The sequence below is a fragment of the Siphateles boraxobius genome, unplaced genomic scaffold (genome assembly GCF_051911475.1).
Source record: "Siphateles boraxobius isolate OS27281-9 unplaced genomic scaffold, OSU_SipBor_1 66, whole genome shotgun sequence".
Classification (NCBI taxonomy): Eukaryota; Metazoa; Chordata; class Actinopteri; order Cypriniformes; family Leuciscidae; genus Siphateles; species Siphateles boraxobius.
In genome coordinates, this window is record NW_027509193.1 from 27810016 (window position 1) to 27834463 (window position 24448).

The 24448-nt window shown below is 38.8% G+C and overlaps 2 protein-coding genes across 3 annotated transcripts; one reads left to right on the top strand and one right to left on the bottom strand.

The window, feature by feature from the left end:
- Positions 1-1009: 1009 nt before the first annotated feature.
- litaf (lipopolysaccharide-induced TNF factor) lies at positions 1010-4665 on the top strand. Of its 2 annotated transcripts, none has more exons than XM_077213395.1 (4): positions 1010-1269; positions 1521-1763; positions 3947-4103; positions 4194-4665. In XM_077213395.1, exons 2-4 carry the CDS (start codon positions 1532-1534, stop codon positions 4300-4302), a joined length of 498 nt encoding a protein of 165 aa, XP_077069510.1. In that variant the 5' UTR covers positions 1010-1269; positions 1521-1531; the 3' UTR covers positions 4303-4665. The 2 variants fall into 2 exon arrangements, with proteins under 2 accessions (XP_077069510.1, XP_077069509.1); XM_077213394.1 differs by having other exon boundaries at positions 1136-1269; positions 1518-1763.
- On the bottom strand, positions 4612-24406 carry rmi2 (RecQ mediated genome instability 2). The gene is made up of 2 exons (XM_077213398.1): positions 24011-24406; positions 4612-4927 (listed from the first exon to the last, which is right to left on the bottom strand). Exons 1-2 carry the CDS (start codon positions 24306-24308, stop codon positions 4776-4778), a joined length of 450 nt encoding a protein of 149 aa, XP_077069513.1. The 5' UTR covers positions 24309-24406; the 3' UTR covers positions 4612-4775.
- Between the last annotated feature and the right edge of the window lie 42 nt (positions 24407-24448).

Below are 24448 nucleotides of genomic sequence, written 5' to 3' on the forward strand. Positions count from 1 at the left end.
GGAAGACTGGGGAGAAGGAAATGCCAAAATGCCTGAAGTCCAGTGTCAAGTACCCTCAGTCAGTGATGGTCTGGGGTGCCATGTCAACTGCTGGTGTTGGTCCACTGTGTTTTATCAAGGGCAGGGTCAATGCAGCTAGCTATCAGGAGATTTTGGAGCACTTCATGCTTCCATCTGATTTCATTTTTCAGCACGACCTGACACCTGCTCACAGTGCCAAAACCACTGGTAAATGGTTTACTGACCATGGTATTACTGTGCTCAATTGGCCTGCCAACTCTCCTGACCTAAACCCCATAGAGAATCTGTGGGATATTGTGAAGAGAAAGTTGAGAGACGCAAGACCCAACACTCTGGATGAGCTTAAGGCCGCTATCGAAGCATCCTGGGCCTCCATAACACCTCAGCAGTGCCACAGGCTGATTGCCTCCATGCCACGCCGCATTGAAGCAGACATTTCTGCAAAAGGATTCCCGACCAAGTATTGAGTGCATAACTGAACATAATTATTTGAAGGTTGACTTTTTTTTTGTATTAAAAACACTTCTTTTATTGGTCGGATGAAATATGCTAATTTTTTGAGATAGGAATTTTGGGTTTTCATGAGCTGTAGCCAAAATCATCAGTATTAAAACAATAAAAGACCTGAAATATTTCAGTTGGTGTGCAATGAATCTAAAATATATGAAAGTTTAATTTTTATCATTACATTATGGAAAATAATGTATCTTATCACAATATGCTAATTTTTGATAAGGACCTGTATATATTCATGCAAATGAAAATAAATATGTAAATAGATAAATAGAAATACTCGAAACTAACCAAACCAAAAGCTATATCATTCTTATCAAGGGATTTTACCAAGAGTAGCTCCTATATTTTCCCCCAAGATAAAGATATACCAGCACATACATAAAGTAGTTAGTTGTAGCTTAACAGAGTTAACACTTAAACAGTCTCACGAGGGACGGGCTGCCTGTAACTCATGTGACCAAATACGGAACTTGAGGGAACGTATCTCGTTTTTGTAAAAATCAATTGCTTCTTGTTTTTACTCTCTATATGTATAGATATTGACTTCGCATTACACATATAGCCTAATCGCCACTTTCCAGTGTTAGTTTGATTTTGAACAAAGTCTCTGACAGAGCTCAGCCCACCCATCTATTGCGGAAATACAGCAAGTAGCCTACGTAACAGAACTAACAAACAGGAAACGTTTTCCTTATCGCTCACGAGTCTGTTCACAAGAAAACGAAACAAACGGTAAGTGTGTATTCCTTTTAAATAAGTGTTTCTATCTTTTGAACGATCGTCGCTTCATCTTTTAGATGTTACAATTCTCACAACTTTATTGCTATTTGCTTAGTTTTCTTTTAGATTACATGCATTCTCAGAAAAGTGAAGCCTGCGCTGATCCGTCAGGAATAATGCTATGCTCATAAGAACAGTGGCTATTGTAATGGCACGTTATTCAATTTATTAAAAAGCTTTTGTTGATTTTGAATTTGAAGCAGCAGTCGAGGCGATGGCTAGCGCACCCCCAGTAGAGACAGGAACACTTGTGGGGTACCCGCCTCCTCCATCTTACGATGAGGCATTGGGATCAAACCCAATGAACCCAGCAGGCCCCTATGCTCCAGCTGACATGAAGGCACCCGTGCCTCCATATCCACCACAAACCTACAACCACCATCCATATCAACAACCACCATATCCAACACCACCCCAACAAGGTCAACCTGTCACCACCCCTGTTGGTAATGGCCTTCACTCTTTTTCCCCCCACCATGTCTTTAACTGACCACACATTTTTAAACTCAGAGAAAGTATTTACAAGATACATGTTGTTTACATCACTCAGAAGGTAAGAATAATTCTCTTAAGACAGATCTTTGGTTGACTTTTGCTGTTGATGAACCACATAAACCGACTTGGGCCAGCTAAAAACAGAAGCTGGTTGTATCTGGATTTTCTAACTAAACACTTTCATATTTAGGATTTGTTTCCCCTATTAGCAACTAGTTCAGGGGGGTATTCCAGAACACTTCCAGGTTGTGTGATTTACCTGGGTATGTTTACTCAGAAGCAGATAACCTCAACTTATGGTTCCAAAACCTGAGGTAACTTTTAGGGTATTTAAGTTGCCAAAGCAACTTATTTCTTACTTGCTTATTTGCTCCAGAGCAGGTTTTGTTCCAGGATTAGTTTACTTAAGAGGTATTCGGCGAATGCGTGCTCTATTGATGAGGCTCGAGTGGGCGTGACAGATTGTGCACAGTATTATAAATTAATGTTTTCAGGCCATTTCAAGTTTGATTTTGATATCTAAGTGGCTGTGTTGTTTACTTACTTTGCAATTAGTCTTCCCATTAACGGCATCATTTTGTTCATTCAGACCCGATTCATGAACACGCAGGAAAACAAGAGGTGGGATTTATCGCACGAACCAATCATATCCAAGCATAAACAAATCCAATTGCGATGGAGGCATTGCCTCCTCTCACATGACTTTCCCACATTTATTCTAAATTACCCATATCCATACTCCAGGTTGAATTAAAGATGCTGAAAGCGATGTCACGCGTTTTTTAGGCCAAAAAATTTTTTGTCACATAGCTGCCTGTCCCCTGAACACACTGTAAAAAAACACGGTCTCTGCAGACACCCCAGGCTTCACAAACGGCAACAAAAACAAACTGGGCTAACCCGCGCCACGAAACATAACAAACTGTTCCAGCCAATAACCGATAAGAAGGGTTTGGGGGGTTAGTGCACGGATGAGGAGGAGGGAGGGTCGAGCTAGCCTTCGTTTTGTTTGACAATACTTCAACAAGTATACGTCAACAAGAAGTGATGTCACCCGACATCGCTTAGAGCACCTTTAAATTATACTTCAGACACCGGTTTTTGAACCGTCTTACCTTGAGTAAGCAAGGATTGGGTTAATCAACAGAGGTTAGGGTATGTTAACCTCGTCTTCTGGAAAACCAACTGAGGTTTGTGCTTGTCCTGCTGACCCCACAATCTTTTTTTGTTGTTGATCATTTTTAAATATTTATTTTTATTTATAATTTAAATAAAAATATCTTGCATATAAGAAAGTATATTTATTGTAAGATCTTTTAAAAAAAAATACTATTTTTAAATGTTTGATTATAATTTATTTAAATTAATATATATAGGTATATATATAAAAATGTTCTTTTCTTTCACATGATTATATTTAAAATCTTTATTTTTTTCAGTAGGACAAATATATCTTTCTTTAAAAATTTTCCTAACAAACAGGGTTAAAACCAATAAAAGCACACATTCATCGGATGCGTCCGAAAGCTTAAGGAGTGACTTGCCTCGATCGAATGACTTTACAGGCAGTGTTTGCGCACGAAAGCACCTCAAGAAACTGATTTCGGACAGACTTCTGAGGGTGTGCAACAGTTTAATGATCTTCAACTAAACAGATAGGGCTTCGGTGAAAACGAAGTGAATATTGAATTACTACGGTAGTAATTTCTAGCTAGAAATAAGATCAAAAGTTTACACTAACTGACCACCAACCAACTTTCAGATCTTTTATTTTTAGCTTAACTGTCAGAATACTGACAGTATTGTGGTGGGATATCATTGGGAGCAAAGGATACATCGATGCTGCCTTCAAAAGTTGATCAGATGAAGGTATCTCAGGAGACAGGAAGTGAGGCTAACATTGGATTCGGACCTACCTTGGAACGCGTCCTTCGAAGGCAGCATTTTTCTGCTTTCAGACGCAGCCATGATTTGTTACTTGTTTTTTTTTATTCTCTCACACTGTTCCCAGCAAATCTGTTTTTTAGTTAGCCCCTGATATTTGAACTGTTAGTGTATAAGAAATCTTTCACTTTGAATGATAATAAACATACACAGCACAGTATTTCAAAGCATTCTTGTTGTTGCCCTTTAGTATCGGTTCAGACCGTGTACGTTCAGCCTGGGCTGATTTTCGGGGATGTTCCAGTGCAGGCAAACTGTCCGGTATGCCAACAGAACGTGATAACCCGTTTGGAGCATACATCAGGAGCATTAGTCTGGCTCTCTTGTGCGGGCCTGGCCATTTTTGGGTAAGATGAAACATTGCATGATATCCAGTTTTGGTCTTTAGCACAAGGACATTCCCCCTGATTGTTCTGCTCGTGTCTCTTGTGTTGTAGATGTATCTACGGCTGCTGCCTGATTCCCTTTTGTCTAGACAACCTGAAGGACGTGACACACTACTGTCCGAACTGCAGCAGCGTTTTAGGATCCCACAGGAGAATCTGAAGCGGTCGTGAAACACAAAACACACCTTCTGTGTATTTATAAAGGAAAAAAGGTTACAGTTAATCAATTCTTTAGCAAGAGGTGTTTTCAGTGTATGGGCCGCCAACACAGACATGTATTCAAACATATACGCACACCTTAACATACTCGTTTCTTTATAAACTGTTTTAATTGAAAAATAAACTGAATCTTATTTTTTTTTTACAATTGTATTAATTGTCTCAATTGTAAAGAAATCTCTGTTAATGTGATTTGTGCATAATTACATTGCAATTATGCTCAGTGAATCAAACTGACACAAAATATATCATAAACATGTGTATTTATATATAAATAAATAAATCTATGCTTTCTCACTTAAAACGCCTGTTGTGTACATGACTTGTAACGTATATTTGCTCACTCATTTTGCTTAGCAAATACTGTGAAAGCACAGAGCTGCACAAAGAAAACACATCAGTGAAACAAAAGATTTAGGGCAAAATCAGCTGGAGATCTTCTACTTCATAGATCCAGTTTTTTCTTTGAATCAATGCATTTTCAGAAAGATCTGCCATCTTCACAGCACGCAACACTGGCTCTGGATTGTGAGACTGGATGACACCCATAACCATGACGTATTTACCTGTGGACAATTTGAAAAAGAAAAGAATGTTTTACTAAATTAAAATAAGTGAATGTAAATACTATGATTGTAAAAAAAAAACTCAATTGTAAACTCAATGAAATAATGGATAGGAATTCAAGTCAAATTTCTTCTTTTGATACAGGTGACTCATTTTTAACTATTTTTAAACCATATGAAATTGGAAATTATTTTAATGATTTTTTCATAAATAAAGTTGATAAATTAATAGAAAAAAATGTTTGGGAGAACCAGTTTGCCACATCTTTAATATCACTATTGAAAAAGGGATTTTTCCTTTAGCTTGGAAAGATGCAAAGGTCATTCATCTTTAGAAAAATACAGCACTGGGCTTTAATGGTCATAATAGTCAACCAATAAGTTTGCTACTAGTTCTTAGCAAAGTAGTGAAAATTATAGTTTGTGAGCAAATTCAATTATTATTTAAGTTGTTATATTTATTTATAATTTATAATTATTATAATAAAACTATTCAATAATTTGTTCTCACATTTTCAGCATTTATATTGAGAGCACAGATTGATGAGCAGTATTGTTAGATTGTGGCTCAGATTTGATGTACTGGATCATAAATTGCTGGATAAACTGAAATGTTACAAATTTACTTCTCATACTGTAAATTGGTTTAAAAGTTAACTGTCTAATGGGACAATGTGTGTTTTATAATGGAAGTTATTCAGCTGTTAAAGAGTTACAATGTGGTATGCCTCAAGGAAGTTAAATTGTTGATCTCCAGGATAAAACATTATATTTACCTGCAACATCAATTAAGCAGTTGTCTATTGCTTTGGATGAGGAAATACAATTGGTCATAAAGTAGTTACAGAATAATAAGTTGGTTCTAAAGTAAAGCATTGTGTTTGCATCAAATTGCATCAAAAGTTGAATTTGTCTGTAAAGAGTGTGCCTATTGAACAGATAGAGGAAATAAGACGTCTTGGAGTTCTATTAGACAGTAGGCTGAAGTGGTCAAAACTGATAGAAAATATAGTAACAGGTATGGGAAGAGGTTTGTCTGTTATTTAGAGATGTGTAAACTGTTTACCACAACACTATTTCTAAAATTGTGCAAATAATGGTTCTTGCTTAGATTATTGTCCAGTGGTGTGGTCGAGTGCATCATGTAAAGACAAAAACATTTAACTAACTGAAAAATTACAATTAGTCCAGAGCAGAGCGACTCATTTTAAACTGTAACAGAAGGGCTAATATAATAAGAATCCATTGTTGAAGGATTGTCTCTCTGCTTTTTTTATAAGAAATATTTCTGTGTTTAGAGTTCCTAATGTCCTGTACTCTCAACTTTTGTATAGTAGTACTAGTCATAATTTTAACACCAGGCAACAATAAAAGGGATGTGTTTTATTTCCTGTTTCGAAAACCACTGCAAAACAACAGTCTGTAATGTTTAGAGGAATGAAAATATGGAATGATTTACCAGTAATATATATATTTTTAACAGGAAAAATTAGTTTTAAAAAAAATATTTAGAGGAACATTTAATGGCACAATATAAATCGTTACATCACAATCTAATCAAAGCATACAATTCAGAAAAAATAACATTTAGCCTTATCAGGAACAAACAAATATTCTCCGAAAGCACTGGACATTATTCATTATTAAACAGTACTTTAATGTACTACAGTTATACCTCTAGACATTCATTTTCTCTTGCGCAGATAAATACTGCTCCTGAAAGCTTATGCTGACAAAGTAGTCGTAGAAGATAAATACAGATAAAATTTTAAAAAAAATCTCCTAACTTTATATCACTAAAATTAAATATAGGAACGATGTCTAATATGGGGAGAACTTCCACTCTCAGTAAACTTCCGGCTTCTGAACTGGTTGCAGTTCCAACTGGCTCCATATGAGGGCGCTCACAGGACGAGTGCAGAATGAATGGAGGTCAATGGAGCTATAACCCTCAAAATCCACTTTTCTCAGGATATAATTTTTTTGCAATTTGAATGTTGTATTCGAAAGGAGATGCAAAGAAAATACTCATTGCTGGGTGTTGGATTTTTTAGAGTCACTTATTTGCTTTAAAAAGTCTTTTAAAATGTAAATGACGTCATACACATCGTTCCACCAGAGATACTGCTTTAGGGCAATCCTTCAGTCACTTTGGTGCTTTCGCGCTCTGCACCAGAGAATGTCTAATAAGGGACATTAGACAGGCTCTGTCTGCACTTTGTTTTCTCTTGATGTATCGACAACACAGCTGACAGGTAAATACACGTGCTAGAAGAGTTTTTGTTTTGTTGTATTAAAAGACCACGTCGAAAATACATGTTTTTTAAGGTGGCAATACTATACCATATGTATCCTGTATTTCCTAACACAAGAATAACAAGCACTCAAATTCAATTTATTTTCTGTGTACATTTTCTGGTCCCGCTTCGGATGCCACGAGGCCATCAAGCGGAATCTCTGGTAGTAATCAGTCGTTCGCTGACCAATCAGCATTCATTAGCAGCTCAACCTGTAAGAAACCGAAAGGACATAAGTTCTCGTTCATTCAACTTTCGACCTATAACCCATGTTAAACTTGCAAACCCTACAATCAAATCTGAAATTTCTCAACGGCAATCGGCTGAAAGAGACAAATAAAGCCTTCTAGCTCCATAGACTCCCATTCATTTTGTAGTCATGGGCAATCACCCCCAGTGGAACTCTGGTGGAACTACAACCAAAATTCGGTACAATAGGACTTAATAGGGAGTGGCCAGGCTCTCCTTCGCTTCCAGGTCAAGAAGCTGTCAATCAAAAACTCAGTAGCCAATGAGAACACACCACGGTTAACCCCGCCCCAACGAGAGAAATGTGTCAGAAAACTCTGGAAGCGCAATTGTAAGTACAGATCAGCAAAAGAAAGAGGAGAAAACAGTAAGCAAAACCAGAGAATGTCTAATACAGGGGTTCTCAAACTTTTTGTGTGTGTGGACCACTATTTGTAATCAAGAATTTTCACGGACCACCTCATAATACACATAATAAAATATGTCTACACACAGTCGTACCTGAATTAATCCGCACCTCTAAATAGTCTTACTAGCACTAAAACTATAACTGGTCATCACATCAGTACAACAGACTTGTTAAAAGAAAGTTTGCTGCATACAACGGCTGCCACATATTTTATTTATTTATTTACTCAAGTGCTCGAGGGGATAATCAGGATGGGGTAGGGTTGTTTCATGACAATTTAAAAAAAAAGTCATTGGTTGTTGCGTTAAATCTTACCCAGATACAATCGTGCAATTTTCTGATTGGTTATTGTGTAGCTCGACTAACAACACCAGGGGAGACTGGTGGCTGAATGTCACTTTTGCCTGTCTGGGTAAGATTTAACACAACAACCAATGACAAACATCTATCCAATATGCTGGTCTAATAGAAGAGAATTGGCAGAATTTGGCACTGTCCGGCTACTTCCGGTTTCTGGACTGGCTGCAGTAACGCGTCTGTCCATGCGGGGGCGCTCGCAGGCGAGTGCAGAATGAATGGGAGTCTATGGGGTTTCACCCCCAGAAATCCACTTTTCTCAGGATGTAATTTTTTGTCAAGTAATTTGAAAGTTGCATTCAAAAGGGGCGTCTAAGATAATACACTCAGCTGAAAATTGCATTTTTAAGTTCACTTATCTGTTCTAAAAATCCATTCAAAAATGTGATGACGTCACATAATAGCAGAATGCTAGCGTGTTCCGGCCAACACGGACCTAACCTGTAAGAAATCGAAAGGTCTTAAGTACTCGTACATTCGACATTTGGACTACAATCTATATTGAACTTGCGGAATCAACAATAAAATCTATGTTGATTCAACGATAAGCAGGGAAAAGGGATACATTTAGCTCCATAGACTCCCATTCATTCTGCACTCGCCCGCTATCACCTCCAGTGGAATTCTAATGGAACTGCAACCAAGATGATATACAATGGGGCTAATAGGAAGTGAAAGAGTTCGACGGGCTCTGGCAAAACATGCAATGTATTAAAAACACATTTAAAAAATGTCACCAGCGGGTTTTTTTTCTTCCGGTTTCAAACATTTTATTCAGTGTCCATTTTATATTTTCCCGTTTCTTGAAAAGTTACGTTCAATATTTAAGGCACAAAAATAATCCCATACAAATGACTCACTATACATTATGCACTCTGAACTCATCTGTGTAGTGTATGATTATTATATGGTTGTTTTGTTCTTGGAGTCTACTGACATCGCCCTTTTTCTAGATCGTAGGAAGTCTGTGACATGAAGTGTGACTTTTTCAGTGTGAATTCTGTGAAAAATTACTAAATAGCATAGAATAGAGCAGTGGTCTTCACTATTTTTTTCATGAGAGCCGCACTGATAGGACAAAGTCAGTAGGCGAGCCATTTTTACAGGAAAGTATAAAAAGTTACATACAGTCATAAATACCATATCTGTTTATTAATATGTCACCCCTGAACATTCAATATGCAATGCAATAAATGTATATTTTTTTAATGATTTACCAGTCAAATTTGTAACTGAGACAAGATGATTTCCCTTAATGACAAAAAAGCAGGATTTCCAGAATAGATTCATCCCAGAATGACATTAAGTTATTTTTTTCTACATTAGCCCCTCATGTATCTAATCATCCAAGAGCACATGCGCCGTTAAGAGCTGGAAATACCGCCATAACTGGCAACTCCGCAGGGACTGGATATATTTACATGCACAACTTTTGTTTCAATACAGGTCCTTCTCAAAAAATTTGCATATTGTGATAAAGTTCATTATTTTCCATAATGTAATGATAAAAATTAAACTTTCATATATTTTAGATTCATTGCACACCAACTGAAATATTTCAGGTGTTTTATTGTTTTAATACTGATGATTTTGGCATACAGCTCATGAAAACCCAAAATTCCTGTCTCAAAAAATTAGCATATTTCATCCGACCAATAAAATAAGTGTTTTTAATACAAAAAAAAAGTCAACCTTCAAATAATTATGTTCACTTATGCACACAATAGTCAATACTTGGTCGGGAATCCTTTTGCAGAAATGACTGCTTCAATGCGGCGTGGCATGGAGGCAATCAGCCTGTGGCACTGCTGAGGTGTTATGGAGGCCCAGGATGCTTCGATAGCGGCCTTAAGCTCATCCAGAGTGTTGGGTCTTGCGTCTCTCAACTTTCTCTTCACAATATCCCACAGATTCTCTATGGGGTTGAGGTCAGGAGAGTTGGCAGGCCAATTGAGCACAGTAATACCATGGTCAGTAAACCATTTACCAGTGGTTTTGGCACTGTGAGCAGGTGCCAGGTCGTGCTGAAAAATGAAATCTTCATCTCCATAAAGCTTTTCAGCAGATGGAAGCATGAAGTGTGAAATCTCCTGATAGCTAGCTGCATTGACCCTGCCCTTGATAAAACACAGTGCACTAACACCAGCGGCTGACATGGCACCCCAGACCATCACTGACTGTGGGTACTTGACACTGGACTTCAGGCATTTTGGCATTTCCTTCTCCCCAGTCTTCCTCCAGACTCTGGCACCTTGATTTCCGAATGACATGCAAAACTGAGCAACAGTCCAGTGCTGCTTCTCTGTAGCCCAGGTCAGGCGCTTCTGCCGCTGTTTCTGGTTCAAAAGTGGCTTGACCTGGGGAATGCGGCACCTGTAGCCCATTTCCTGCACACGCCTGTGCACTGTGGCTCTGGATGTTTCGGTCCTTCTCCACAATCTTCCTCAGGGTCCGGTCACCTCTTCTCGTTGTGCAGCGTTTTTCCTTCCCACTGAGGTGCCTTGATACAGCACTCTGGGAACAGCCTATTTGTTCAGAAATTTCTTTCTGTGTCTTACCCTCTTGCTTGAGGGTGTCAATGATGGCCTTCTGGACAGCAGTCAGGTCGGCAGTCTTACCCATGATTGCGGTTTTGAGTAATAAAACAGGCTGGGAGTTTTTAAAAGCCTCAGGAATCTTTTGCAGGTGTTTATAATTAATTAGTTGATTCAGATGATTAGGTTAATAGCTTGTTTAGAGACCCTTTTCATGATATGCTAATTTTTTGAGACAAGAATTTTGGGTTTTCATGACCTGTATGCCAAAATCATCAGTATTAAAACAATAAAAGACCTGAAATATTTCAGTTGGTGTGCAATGAATCTAAAATATATGAAAGTTTAATTTTTATCATTACATTATGGAAAATAATGAACTTTATCACAATGTGCTAATTTTTTGAGAAGGACCTGTAGGTCTGAATTCATTGTGATTGATTAATCTGAATGTATTGTAGTTTACATGAATGCTTAACATCATGATATGATGCATGATCAGGGTGATGTGCACGTTTATAAGTCAAAAGATTCAAATTGGGAATAGGTTTTTTGACATTTGCACACTGCACAAATATACAAAGTTTCCCGCTGTTGTCGCGTAATAACCATTTTCCTACATTGGTTCTTTATTTGTTTTAAACAGCCGACTTAATATCAAATTCTGGTCATAATTTGGAGACTGTGAACCGTTATGCCGTGCTGTTTGTATTGATCACGCAGTAAAAATGCCCAAAATCAGTCGTCTGTGGATGAGAATCTGAAACAAGGACTGGTGAGCCGTTGTCCTGCTTCACTTCACAAATACTGAGTGAAAGGAGAATTATAGAACGACGTGACACTCATTTATACGACACTTTATTCATCAGAAGAACAGCGCGTTCAGCGCGACGGACGGCGTCCTTTCAGTTTCGGTTTTCAATCGATCAAGTGAACATGTTCTTACGATAAACCACCACTTTCAATCCGATCAAAATTATTTGAAAATAGAGCTGACACTTTGAGGTTATGTTATAGTCCTACTTCTTTTTAAATGTTTTTATAAAATATCTGTAGTGACTGCTTGATCATATCACTGTATTATTCACCGCCATGCGAGCCACAAATGAAAGCTTGGCGAGCGGCATGCGGCTCGCGAGCCGCGCAATGAGTAACACTGGAATAGAGGGAATGCACGTGACGTCACCGTTGGCCGGAGTGACTGCAGTTACGCCCACAAGTGGCAAAATGACTGGTCGGCAGCATTGGTTTTCAGTGTGAATGCTTCGGAAAAACACACAAAACGCTTCTAAAACGGGAAAGAGCTTTGAGACTGACTGTACAACTAGATTTGACAAGAAATATGAGGAAGATTTTTACAGACTACCTAAAGCTACAGAACAGAGCAGCAAATAGATCGCTGCAATTCATAGAAACAACTGGACTCGATAACTGTGGATTTGCAGTTATCATTTTTGTGTCAATATGCTGAATTTAGTGGTAAAATAATTCTCTATATATTGTATTGTTATATATTGCAGTGACAACTCAATCAAATATTTACCACTGTATATTCTGTATAATTTGACATTTTTAAATAAACACTGACAAAAAAACTATACAAGTTTTAAGTCTCTAGACGATATGATGATATATATAACATTGATAAGTGATCACCTGGATTTAGACCTGCCTATTTTGTATTTATATAAAGCGTTCACAGGGAAACTTGCTGCATGTATTTCCCTGGTGTCGAAATCAGGCACATATAAATGTCAGGAAACACGATTCCTGGCTGCATGTTAATATCCATGGATCACTGGATCTTTAGTAAGTTGTAAGGAACACTATATTGAGTCCAATCTTTAGTTTAAACTGATAATCTTTTGTTTTACTTGCGTTTTCGCAGTTTCCCCTATTAAATCCAGTCACGCAGCAGCTCTTCTGCCACTCAGTCCGGCTGAGGGGCGTGTTCCGGCGGGAAAGTGACGTTAATGCATTCCCTCTATAGTGTATAAGAATGCAAATTGGGAAGCTCCTTATATTTTATATTCACTTATACAGTACCAGTCAAAAATGTGGAAACATTACTATTTTTAATGTTTTTGAAAAAAGTCTCTTATACTCATGCATTTAATTGATCAAAAATACAGGGGGGAAAAAACAGTAATATTGTGAAATATTATTACAATATAATAATGGTTTTCTATTTTAATATACTTAAAGGAACATTCCGACTTTTTTGGACTTTAGCTTATTCACTGTATCCCCCAGAGTTAGATAAGTCCATAATACATACCTTTTTCATCTCCGTGCGTGCTGTAACGGCCGTTTCACACCGCAAGCGTCAGCGGGGCGTGAGCAGCACGTATTTTTTTCGGCGTGCATGTTAATCAATGAGTGCGTTCACACCGCGAGCAGGAGCAGCGCGTGAGCGTCAAGCAGGAGCGTCGCGTGAGCAACAGTGAAGCGGGGGTTTCGGCTTCGAGTCTATTTTTGCTGCGCTGCTCATGCTCAATTAAAGTTATAGCACACTTTTGATGGACAAAATTGATATGATTTCACACTAAAAGTGCCCAAAACGCATAGAATTTGCATGTCTAGTGTGTTTTAACAAGAACTGCAGTATGTCAGAAAAGGAAATGAAGACTAACATAAAGAAAAGAAAATTTTATAGAAAATGTACCCATTAAACTTGTTTTTAATTATTCAGTTTGGGCTTTGAACAAACTTCAAACTGTATGTTCACACCGCCGCCGGCGAGAGCGGCAAAATTCGCTCTCGCCGCCCCTGCCAGCGACGCCGTGGAAAGATTCGTGGACGCTCTGATGCTCTGACGTAGATCGAACGCGTGGTCTTTTTTACAACTCTATTTTAAGGGGCCACAAAGCAAACAAGCATGTCGATTGTTATTTTTGCGGAAAATTGATCGATGGAAAAAACTTAATTATAGTGACATTTTTGCTAATGAAATAAACAAATTAAAAGCCATTTGTGTGGTGTGGCTTTTGTGTTCATGGTTAAGTGCTATTATAATTAGCATTCCCGCTGAAAAACAAGCGTTCTAGCACGAAAATATTGCCTATAAATACTAGTGTTGCGCGCCTTATCAAATTCAAATGATCAACCTCCTCAATTTTGCTTGGGAACTAATGTGGTCGGAACCAAAGTTTACAGGACTGCGTTCTCTGGACTCCTCTCAAACGGAGCACTTCTACAGGTCCTTCTCAAAAAATTAGCATATTGTGATAAAGTTCATTATTTTCCATAATGTAATGATAAAAATTAAACTTTCATATATTTTAGATTCATTGCACACCAACTGAAATATTTCAGGTGTTTTATTGTTTTAATACTGATGATTTTGGCATACAGCTCATGAAAACCCAAAATTCCTGTCTCAAAAAATTAGCATATTTCATCCGACCAATAAAAGAAATGTTTTTAATACAAAAAAAAAAAGTCAACCTTCAAATAATTATGTTCAGTTATGCACACAATAGTCAATACTTGGTCGGGAATCCTTTTGCAGAAATGACTGCTTCAATGCGGCGTGGCATGGAGGCAATCAGCCTGTGGCACTGCTGAGGTGTTATGGAGGTCCAGGATGCTTCGATAGCGGCCTTAAGCTCATCCAGAGTGTTGGGTCTTGCGTCTCTCAACTTTCTCTTCACAATATCCCACAGATTCTCTATGGGGTTCAGGTCAGGAGAGTTGGCAGGCCAATTGAGCACAGTAATACCATGGTCAGTAAACCATTTACCAGTGGTTTTGGCACTGTGAGCAGGTGCCAGGTCGTGCTGAAAAATGAAATCTTCATCTCCATAAAGCTTTTCAGCAGATGGAAGCATGAAGTGCTCCAAAATCTCCTGATAGCTAGCTGCATTGGCCCTGCCCTTGATAAAACACAGTGGACCAACACCAGCAGCTGACATGGCACCCCAGACCATCACTGACTGTGGGTACTTGACACTGGACTTCAGGCATTTTGGCATTTCCTTCTCCCCAGTCTTCCTCCAGACTCTGGCACCTTGATTTCCGAATGACATGCAAAATTGAGCAACAGTCCAGTGCTGCTTCTCTGTAGCCCAGGTCAGGCGCTTCTGCCGCTGTTTCTGGTTGAAAAGTGGCTTGACCTGGGGAATGCGGCACCTGTAGCCCATTTCCTGCACACGCCTGTGCACGGTGGCTCTGGATGTTTCTACTCCAGACTCAGTTCACTGCTTCCGCAGGTCCCCCAAGGTCTGGAATCGGTCCTTCTCCACAATCTTCCTCAGGGTCCGGTCACCTCTTCTCGTTGTGCAGCGTTTTTTGCCACACTTTTTCCTTCCCACAGACTTCCCACTGAGGTGCCTTGATACAGCACTCTGGGAACAGCCTATTTGTTCAGAAATTTCTTTCTGTCTCTTACCCTCTTGCTTGAGGGTGTCAATGATGGCCTTCTGGACAGCAGTCAGGTCGGCAGTCTTACCCATGATTGCGGTTTTGAGTAATGAAACAGGCTGGGAGTTTTTAAAAGCCTCAGGAATCTTTTGCAGTTGTTTATAATTAATTAGTTGATCCAGATGATTAGGTTAATAGCTTGTTTAGAGACCCTTTTCATGATATGCTAATTTTTTGAGACAGGAATTTTGGGTATTCATGACCTGTATGCAAAAATCATCAGTATTAAAACAATAAAAGACCTGAATTATTTCAGTTGGTGTGCAATGAATCTAAAATATATGAAAGTTTAATTTTTATCATTACATTATGGAAAATAATTAACTTTATCACAATATGCTAATTTTTTGAGAAGGACCTGTATATTCCGATTGGTTGCCGCCGGTTGCCGCCGAACCATGTCATTGCTTATTACCATAAAGTTGACCTGACTTCAACTCTCCTCGCCGCTCTCACCGTCCAAGACGCGCCGCTCTCGCCGGAGCTCGCCGCCGGCTTTCATTGACAATTAATGACTTCCGGCCACTTTGACGCTCTCGCCGGCGGCGGTGTGAACGCACAGAAATGTGTTTGACCAACTTCTAAAAACAAATTTTACAAAAGTCTTGGTTAAGAAATGCTTGCTTATATGTAGCCTGGGAGCCGCTGTTGTGACGCTGTACAAACGCTTCCAGTGTGAATACTCACGCGCGTCTGCAGCTGCAGTGACGATGTAGTTGCGCTGACGTGCTGCTCATGCGCCGCTCATGCTTGCGGTGTGAAACGGCCGTTATATGTAGCCTGGGAGCCGCTGTTGTGACGCTGTACTAACGCTTCCAGTGTGAATACTCGCGCGCGTCTGCAGCTTCAGTGACGATGTAGTTGCGATGACGTGCTGCTCACGCCCCGCTCATGCTTGCGGTTTGAAACGGCCGTAACCCCTAAAATCCACTGGATCCGTCTACGGCGCGGAACGTCAGCGTCGCGGATGCCGCAGCTAATCGCCGCCATTATAGTCAATGCTCTAAAGTCCACCAGCTGCGGACGCAGCGCGTCTCAAAAGCGTCCCAGAAGCGGCTCTCCGCGCCGCTTCGCTAAAGATAGGCGCCTAGTCTATTTTTGACGGACCCGCGTCCAAGCCGCACCGTGAATACAAAATAAAAGTCAAAAAACACTATCAATTTCAAAATAAACACCCTGTGGAGACTGCGCATCCCTACAGTTTGGACAACAATGCCTCTGATTGGATACCAAGTAGGAAATAACAACAGAAAAAACTAATAGAAAGAATTCACTTAATTAAGTAACCCACTTACCTATTGTAGAAGCACAAAGAGGAAAATTGAAGAAAAAAAATCAATAAGGTAGCACAATTAACTGTCTGCTCCTGAGCCAAGTGAAGACAAATGAACAACAAATAAACACCGCTCCGATTCTGAGGAAAAATGAAGACGTCACCAACGCTCCGCTGCTGAAACGCGTCTGAGACGCTTCCAGTGGACTTTGACGCCGAACTAGGGACGCATCAAAAACGTGGCGCTAACGTTCCACGCCGTAGACGGATCCAGTGGATTTTAGGGGTAACTATTTGACGCACCCACCTTTAGCCAAGCTTAGCATAAAGACTGGATGTAAATGGCTACAGCTAGCATACTAATCCCAGTAAGTGACAAAGTAACGCAAACATTTTCCTATTTACATGTTGTGATTTGTATAGTCACAGAGTGTACAAATAACAAGGTCATATGAGACACAGACATCTTTTAACCGTATAAATACTGGGAACTATATTCTCAGAAGGCGAAGCACTGCTACTTGGGCGGAGTGATAACCGCAGCACCTAAGACGCACCGGGCTGAGGAGCAGAGAGTTCGCTCAGAGTTGGAGTAATAGAGTCAACAATTTCTAGATAGTAAAAGCATAGTTTACAATCATGGGTGTTCGCTGTATTGTAAAGAGCTGCGACAATAAACAGGAGAGATCAGGTAATACCATGATGTTTCATAGAATTCCAATCAAAAACGCTGATCTGATGAATCAATGGCTACTTGCTCTGGATATCGATCCAAACACACCTAAAGAGATCATCAAGGACCACCGTGTTTGCTCAGTACATTTCACTGAGGACGACTATTTTGAGAAAATGGAATTTGCCACACGGTCAGAGTTACAGCACGCACGGAGATGAAAAAGGTATGTATTATGGACTTATCTAACTCTGGGGGATACAGTGAATAAGCTAAAGTCCCAAAAAGTCGGAGTGTTCCTTTAATAAATATATAATTTATTTCTGTGATGCAAAGCTGAATTTTCAGCATTTTTAATTTTCAGAATTTTTAGTGTCACCCTTCATAAATCATTCGAATACATTCTGATTGATTATCTATGTTGGAAACAGTTGTGCTGGCTGCAAATTATTTTTATATAAGCTGTGATACTTTTTTCAGGATTCTTTGATGAATAAAAACTAAAAAAATCAGCATTTATTTTAAATAGAAATCTTTTGCAATATGCACACCATGCAAAGGTTTGGGGACAGTCTTTTTTCGTTTCTTTTTTTTTTTTTTGGAAAGAAATTAATATGTAGCAACGATGTGTTAAATTGATAAAACGTGACAGTAAAGGCTTAAGGCTGATTTATACTTCTGCGTCGGACCTACGCCGGAGCCTCTACGCCGTAGCCTACGCTTTGGTTTTAATTTGTACTTCTGCGTCGTTGTCCGCGTTGACGCACGCAGAGGGAGCATGTGAAACCCGAGGAAGCGGTTTGAGCAGACCAATCATAGCGCTTGCGTCCGCGTAGAATTGACGCGTTGTTATATTTTTGGAGAGGTGCACGTCTATGGAACGCCAAAAGGGTCAAATTTCGCCACTAACCAAACGAGTTTCATTCTTAGAACGCCTCTTTTTACGGCGTTTAAGACGAAAAGACGCCGCAAAGTGGGGCGTTCTGTGATACAAACGCCGCAAATTACGGCGTTTACAAAGCAAAAGCGCCGTCATTATCGGCGTTTTTTATGTCCAGCCAATGACGCCGTTTCTGACGCCGCAGGCCATCCATAATGCGCCGGCATTTGCGGCGCTTCAGTCTGACAAAGACGGCGTAAAAAGCGGCGTTTTGTATAATATTATAATCAGCCCCACCCTTTTCTTCAAACTTCAGCCCATCTAATGAAGTAGATGGAAAGACATATGTAGTAGATTGGCGATCTGAATGGCGATCCTCTTAAGGCTTCTGTTTTTCTAATGTTGTTAGGACTGGTGTTTGGACTGTTATCATGTCATATTTTTATTTCTTCATTGGGCACGTGCAGGCCTATCCCCCTTTTTCCTTTATCATATGTGGGTATATACAGTATGATTGTAGACTCTCTTTACATTCATGTCTGTGAAATACATTAGATTACCAAGCAAATGTTATATCTTCAGTGGGGCATTGGTCTGCGTGCATGGAGAGCAGTGTCGCTTTGCTCTTAGTGACAGGGGTTCGACTCCAAGGTCCGACCGTATTTTTATCTCCGCTTCGTTTCTTTTGTATTGGTCTGTTGGTGTATGTCTTTTAAATTTCGGAAGACTACCCGATAGCTGACAACATTGAGTAGCAGGCTGTAGGTCTGCTTATTAAGGAAATGACAGCAGCAACTGTTTTAAGTCCGTGTACAATGGCTGCTGTGGGTCCCTTTATTGCTGATTATAACGATTTAGATGGGCCAAGGTATATGCTTCACGATATAGTCCATTTCGCTTTTTAAGATAATAAGACTATTTTAGCAGTTCACAGGATACACAGGTAGAGCCTCCCTAAACAATTAAACTATTAAAACAAGAGATGACGCCAGCCCAAGCGAGGACCACCGCTGCTCTTGGCCATCATACAAGACTGTAATATATTTCACATATAAATTATTTATTATCACGCTGCCATTGCCTTCAAATAGACATTAATATTGTTAACAGTGAATAATATATTTTGTACTACCTTGTTCATTCTGATGTCATATAATATAACGATTTTATGACGTTTTTTTTTGTAACACTAAATTATTTATTTTCTTTAGAATCGGAATCAGAATTTCTGGCGTTAATTTTAGGAGACCATTGTGGAAAAAGGGGGCTAAAGATGGAAAATGTAATGGTCATTTTTTTGCTAAGACTTTATTCAGTAATTTTACGGAATTTTCCGTTAACCCTAAAACACAATACAATACAATGCCTCAGTAAAAATACACAGGAAAACTGTAAATATATTCTCGTATTATGTCAACACTGCATTGGCTCCCTATTAAACATCGTATAAATTTTAAAATATTGCTGATTACTTACAAAGCACTAAATGGTTTAGCTCCCCAGTACTTGAGCGAGCTCTTAACGCATTATAGTCCTTCACGTCTATTGCGATCTCAAAACTCCTAGTAATACCTAGAATATATAAATCGACTGCTGGCGGTAGATCCTTTTCCTATTTAGCACCAAAACTTTGGAACAATCTTCCTAACATTGTCCGGGAAGCAGACACAGTCTGTCAGTTCAAAGCTAGACTAAAAACACATCTCTGTGACCTAGCATTCACATAACACTCTATAGACTTCTATAATTCAATATTAGGCTGCTTAGATTAGGTCAGCCGGAACTGGGAACACTTCCCTCATATCCTCATCCTGATGTACTCGTTACATCATAAGAAGAATGGCATCTACGCTAATTTTAGTGTCTTTGTTTATCCCGAGGTTTTCCCGCAGCCTGCCGGATCCAGGCCGTTTCCAAATCTGACGAAGGGCTTGCGCCTGGACCTGATGACAATGCAGTGCTGAAGTGCCAACGCCTCTCCCTATGGAGGATTCCTATACCACTCTACAGATAAAGCGTTGTGGAATTTTTCGGTTCGCGTACCTACCCAAAGTGATAAGATAAAATAAAATTCTGCATCAAAATTTATAGACAAGTAGTTTGTTTAGGCATGGTTTGTAAGGAATTACAAACCTGCGCACATATATTCAAACGCACATAACTATAGAATAAATTCTTAATGCGCATGTGAACGCCATCAGCGTCTATCACAGGTTCACGTTTAAAGTCTGTTTAGAGAGAACGGTGTCGTCTTAGCGGCCCCTAATTTAATAACAAATGATCATTTAGACGGAAGTGAATCAATCAAAACTAACTTTAGCTGGAAAACACACTTTTCAAGAGCCACGACTATAAAACCAAACCAATCTCTGTTAGGCCCTACCTTAAATTATATGTTTATCTCTGTAAAGCTGCTTTGAAACAATCTACATTGTTAAAAGCGCTATATAAATGAGGATGACTTGACTTGACTATTAAAATCGTATAATACATGCCCTATTTTTATGGACTGTAAATAATAAAGAATTGTGTGATGCCTGTATTTCCATAATGGCTAATGCTACATATTTTATTAGGTTTTCTTTTAAATGTTTTTTTTTGTATTTTTCTAAAATAAAATCTTGAATTGAATTGTTTCAGTCAAACTTGGACACATAAAAAGTGTTTTTTTTGTTTGTTTTTGTTTTAATAGGCTATATATATCTTGAAGCAGCGGGATCTGCGAACGTCTCGTTCAAGCCATAAAAAAATAGTTGAAAAGCTGATGTGGATGTTTCTGCATTTCAGCACTCCTAATTTATACCACTTTATACAATACAGCATATTGCTTTAAAGCCACAAATATCATAACTTCCTAGAGGCTTACTGTAATTGAGACATGCACCGCGGAAACATGGTTCGTTTGTTACTCACTTTAATCCAAACCCAATTTTCTTGGTTTGCTTCTTATTTATTAAATCCAGTCCATTCGTTGATTAAATATTGATTTGAATTAAGATACAAATTATACAAAAAGAAATTCACTTTAAAGAAAGTCTTTCGACAAAACAAAACTTAATGAAGTGGTCAAAATCATGTCTGACCCACTTGATGTCTCCCGTCATATTGCGCATCCGATGTAGCTCTTACTCTTGCTGTTCACTATTCATAATCAACATAAATGAAATAAAATAACAATAGCCTATTATTTAAACATAAATGTGAAACTGACAAAGAGCGGATATTGAGCGGAGAGTAACGGTGTAAAGTAACTTGAAACTTGTTTTTAAAGCGCCTCTTGGTTCACCCTCTGCCTGTCAGAAAATTAATATGCTTAATTTATTACACAAAACGAAACTTTGAATCATTATTATATTTATAAATGACTATCACTTGGAGAATAGCCTCCTTCAATGGTGAGTAGTACAGTGAATGTTTTTGTTACACATCAATATGCTACAGATTGGGGCTGCACGATATTGAAGAAAAATGCAATATGTTATCATTAAACTATATTTAAAATTATACTACCCATGTATGTGTTTCACGTTATTTTTCTTACAAGAAAACATCACTACAACACAACTTCTATAAAGTGAACATCAGTGTTTTATAAGTAGTGCTATTTTAACATCAAACCAGGGGGTTTAGGTTACCCTACATTCGGGTTATTTAACAACAGAAACTGAACAATCAAATGTAAAAAAAAATAAAAAAATAAAAACACACATTAGTTTTCACTGTTAATATAGGCCTATACTGATTCTTAGTAAAGCTACAAAAGTTATTCAGCTTTTATTCAAGTTATTATTCAATAGCAGTGAGTGATTTTCTCTTCGTCGACCCCAGTTATTGCAAGCCGTTGCGATTTGCATATTGCGAAATACATTTGCGATATTTCGATAATTATGATATATTGTGCAGATGTACATCTACAGATGTATGCTTCATATTTTATTGCTATTTTGTATGTATTGTTTTTATCATTGTGTTGTTGGAGGAATTGAAATGTCTTTGTTCCTCGTTTATAGGAAATATGTAGCAGGCTAATGGTTGTGGTGTAGTTTGTATGGTGGACTATCTACTTCAGTAATAATACGGGATCTTATGTTTTTTTTCACAGAAATGAATGTAAAGAGAGTCTACAATCATACTGTATATACCCACATATGATAAAGGAAAAAGGGGGATAGGCCTGCACGTGCCCAATGAAGAAATAAAAATATGACATGATAACAGTCCAAACACCAGTCCTAACAACAGGGATGGGACAGTATGAAAATTTCATATCACGATTATAGTCACCGAAATTATCGTGATTATCAATACTATCACGGTTTTGTTAAAACAAGATGAAAGTGTTAAAAAAGAACTGATGTTCACACTGAAAACATTTCAACAAGTTTTATATTTGAGAATCAATATACAACAAATAAAATGAGTTCTATGCATTTTTTAAAGTAAGATTATATTCTGTGGCATTTCCTTCCTTATAATGACCATCGTCAATAGCAACGCATTATAACCATAACTCAGCGCACATCCATTCATCACAACGGACGCGCGCTCTCATTTCATTCAAATACATCTTGTTTTTGATTGTATTGAAAATGAAATCAGAGTTGATTAATTGTTTACAGAATTTGATAATATTGTTGTGATCATCTTGTCTGGACGAGTTTTGTACGCTGTACAAAATGGATTTAACAGGTAAGAATAGAGACATCTCTATTCAATATGTTCCTGACATTATGTGGTAAAAAAATCGGTGTTATAGTGTACAATGAATTGAATATACATTATTATCTCTTAAATGTCACTCTTAATAGTCTTGTTTGAACTTGTTCGTTCGCCTTTGGCTCAAAGCCACTTGCTGCAAACTTTTCTTTGCGGAAGCTTCAAGTTTATTTCAAGTGAGTGAGATAAAACATTTCAACTCAAAACAACATTTTGTGCCCAATTATTTCCCAGACGTAGTTTTAGTATTGAGATCAAAGTTAACTTGCCTTGCGTTCGCTACAACAGTGGATGAGACGACTCGGCAGATTTGAAGTGTTTACCCCTATCACAGCGACTTTTTTTGGGCATGTTCTGCAGACAGAGTAACCATCCTCGATTAAGTTTCCCTCAGGATTTTTGTAAATGCCAAAATATGACCACACCTCAGATTTGGTCCTCTTAAAAGGCTGAAAAATCTCCCGAACACGGTCACTGCCTTTCGCCATTCCTTCTCGAATAAAAAAAAAACCCAACATTGCGCGCGCCTGCGTCAGACTGTTGCTGGCTGGACAGGATTTATAGTGAGTTATTAAAATCGCGATAATCAAACACGGTTTTAATGATAATTGAATTCTAAACGATATTACTAACCGTCAGTACATTTTATCGTGGTTTATAGTGAAACCGTTAATCGTCCCATCCCTACAACATTAGAAAAACAGAAGCCTTAAGAGGATCGCCATTCAGATCGACAATCTACTACATATGTCTTTCCATCTACTTCATTAGATGGGCTGAAGTTTGAAGAAAAGGGTGGGGCTGATTATAATATTATACAAAACGCCGCTTTTTACGCCGTCTTTGTCAGACAGAAGCGCCGCAAATGTCGGCGCACTATGGATGGCCTGCGGCGTCAGAAACAGCGTCATTGGCAGGATATAAAAACGCCGAAAATGACGGCGCTTTTGCTTTGTAAACGCCGTAATTTGCGGCGTTTTTTATCACAGAGCGCCGTACTTTGCGGCGTCTTTTCGTCTTAAACGCCGTAAAAAGCGGCGTTTTAAGAATGAAAGGCGTTTGGTTAGTGGCGAAATTTGACCCTTTTCGGCGTTCCATACACGTCAGGGTACGCGCGCTACGGCGTAGCTACGCCGTAAGTTCGACGCAGAAGTATAAATTGGGCTTTATGGTTATCATTTAGTTAGACTTTTTTTCTGATATTCATCTTTTCACTTGCTCAGTAGAAGTTTTCTTTAGAAGCAGTCTTAAAAACATTTGAAAGGCGACTAACCAGGACTCAAGCAGGGTTTTCCTCTCGGCACGTTGTTGATGCCGCTGACGAGGAAGTTTCCGGTCTCGTCCAGAATGAGCACCGTGTTGTGATCGGGCTGCACCTCCAGCACAGTCCCCTGCATCCAGACCATTGACACCTGTAACGAGCTCTGCTCACCCGCTCCCAGTCGTCTTATAATATACTCTGACCTCCCGCTGGATGTTTGGCACTCTTTCCCTTCACGCAGCTGGCTGGACAACACTTTTACTGGAGGACTTCGAGTTTTTTCTGCACAGAGAACGCTTGCTCCCATCATCTTTTCTTATCTTTGCTGATGCTAGTGAATAGCGCGCTATTTTTTTTTTTCAAAAGAACCGGACGTGACGACTTTATTTCAAAATAAAGGCTCAGAGTAGTCAGTAGAATAGTCATCTCAAAATGTAACAAAAACATCTA

What these genes read in the sequence shown, in the direction of transcription:
- litaf (XM_077213395.1), top strand. Translation starts at nt 1,532, where the DNA reads ATGGCTAGCGCACCCCCAGTAGAGACAGGAACACTTGTGGGGTACCCG. An exon ending in ACCTGTCACCACCCCTGTTG is followed by an intron (nt 1,764 to 3,946) that starts GTAATGGCCTTC and finishes GTTGCCCTTTAG; the next exon opens with TATCGGTTCAGACCGTGTAC. An exon ending in GCGGGCCTGGCCATTTTTGG is followed by an intron (nt 4,104 to 4,193) that starts GTAAGATGAAAC and finishes CTTGTGTTGTAG; the next exon opens with ATGTATCTACGGCTGCTGCC.
- rmi2 (XM_077213398.1), bottom strand. Translation starts at nt 24,308, where the DNA reads ATGATGGGAGCAAGCGTTCTCTGTGCAGAAAAAACTCGAAGTCCTCCA. An exon ending in AAAACCCTGCTTGAGTCCTG is followed by an intron (nt 4,928 to 24,010) that starts GTTAGTCGCCTT and finishes AATTGTCCACAG; the next exon opens with GTAAATACGTCATGGTTATG.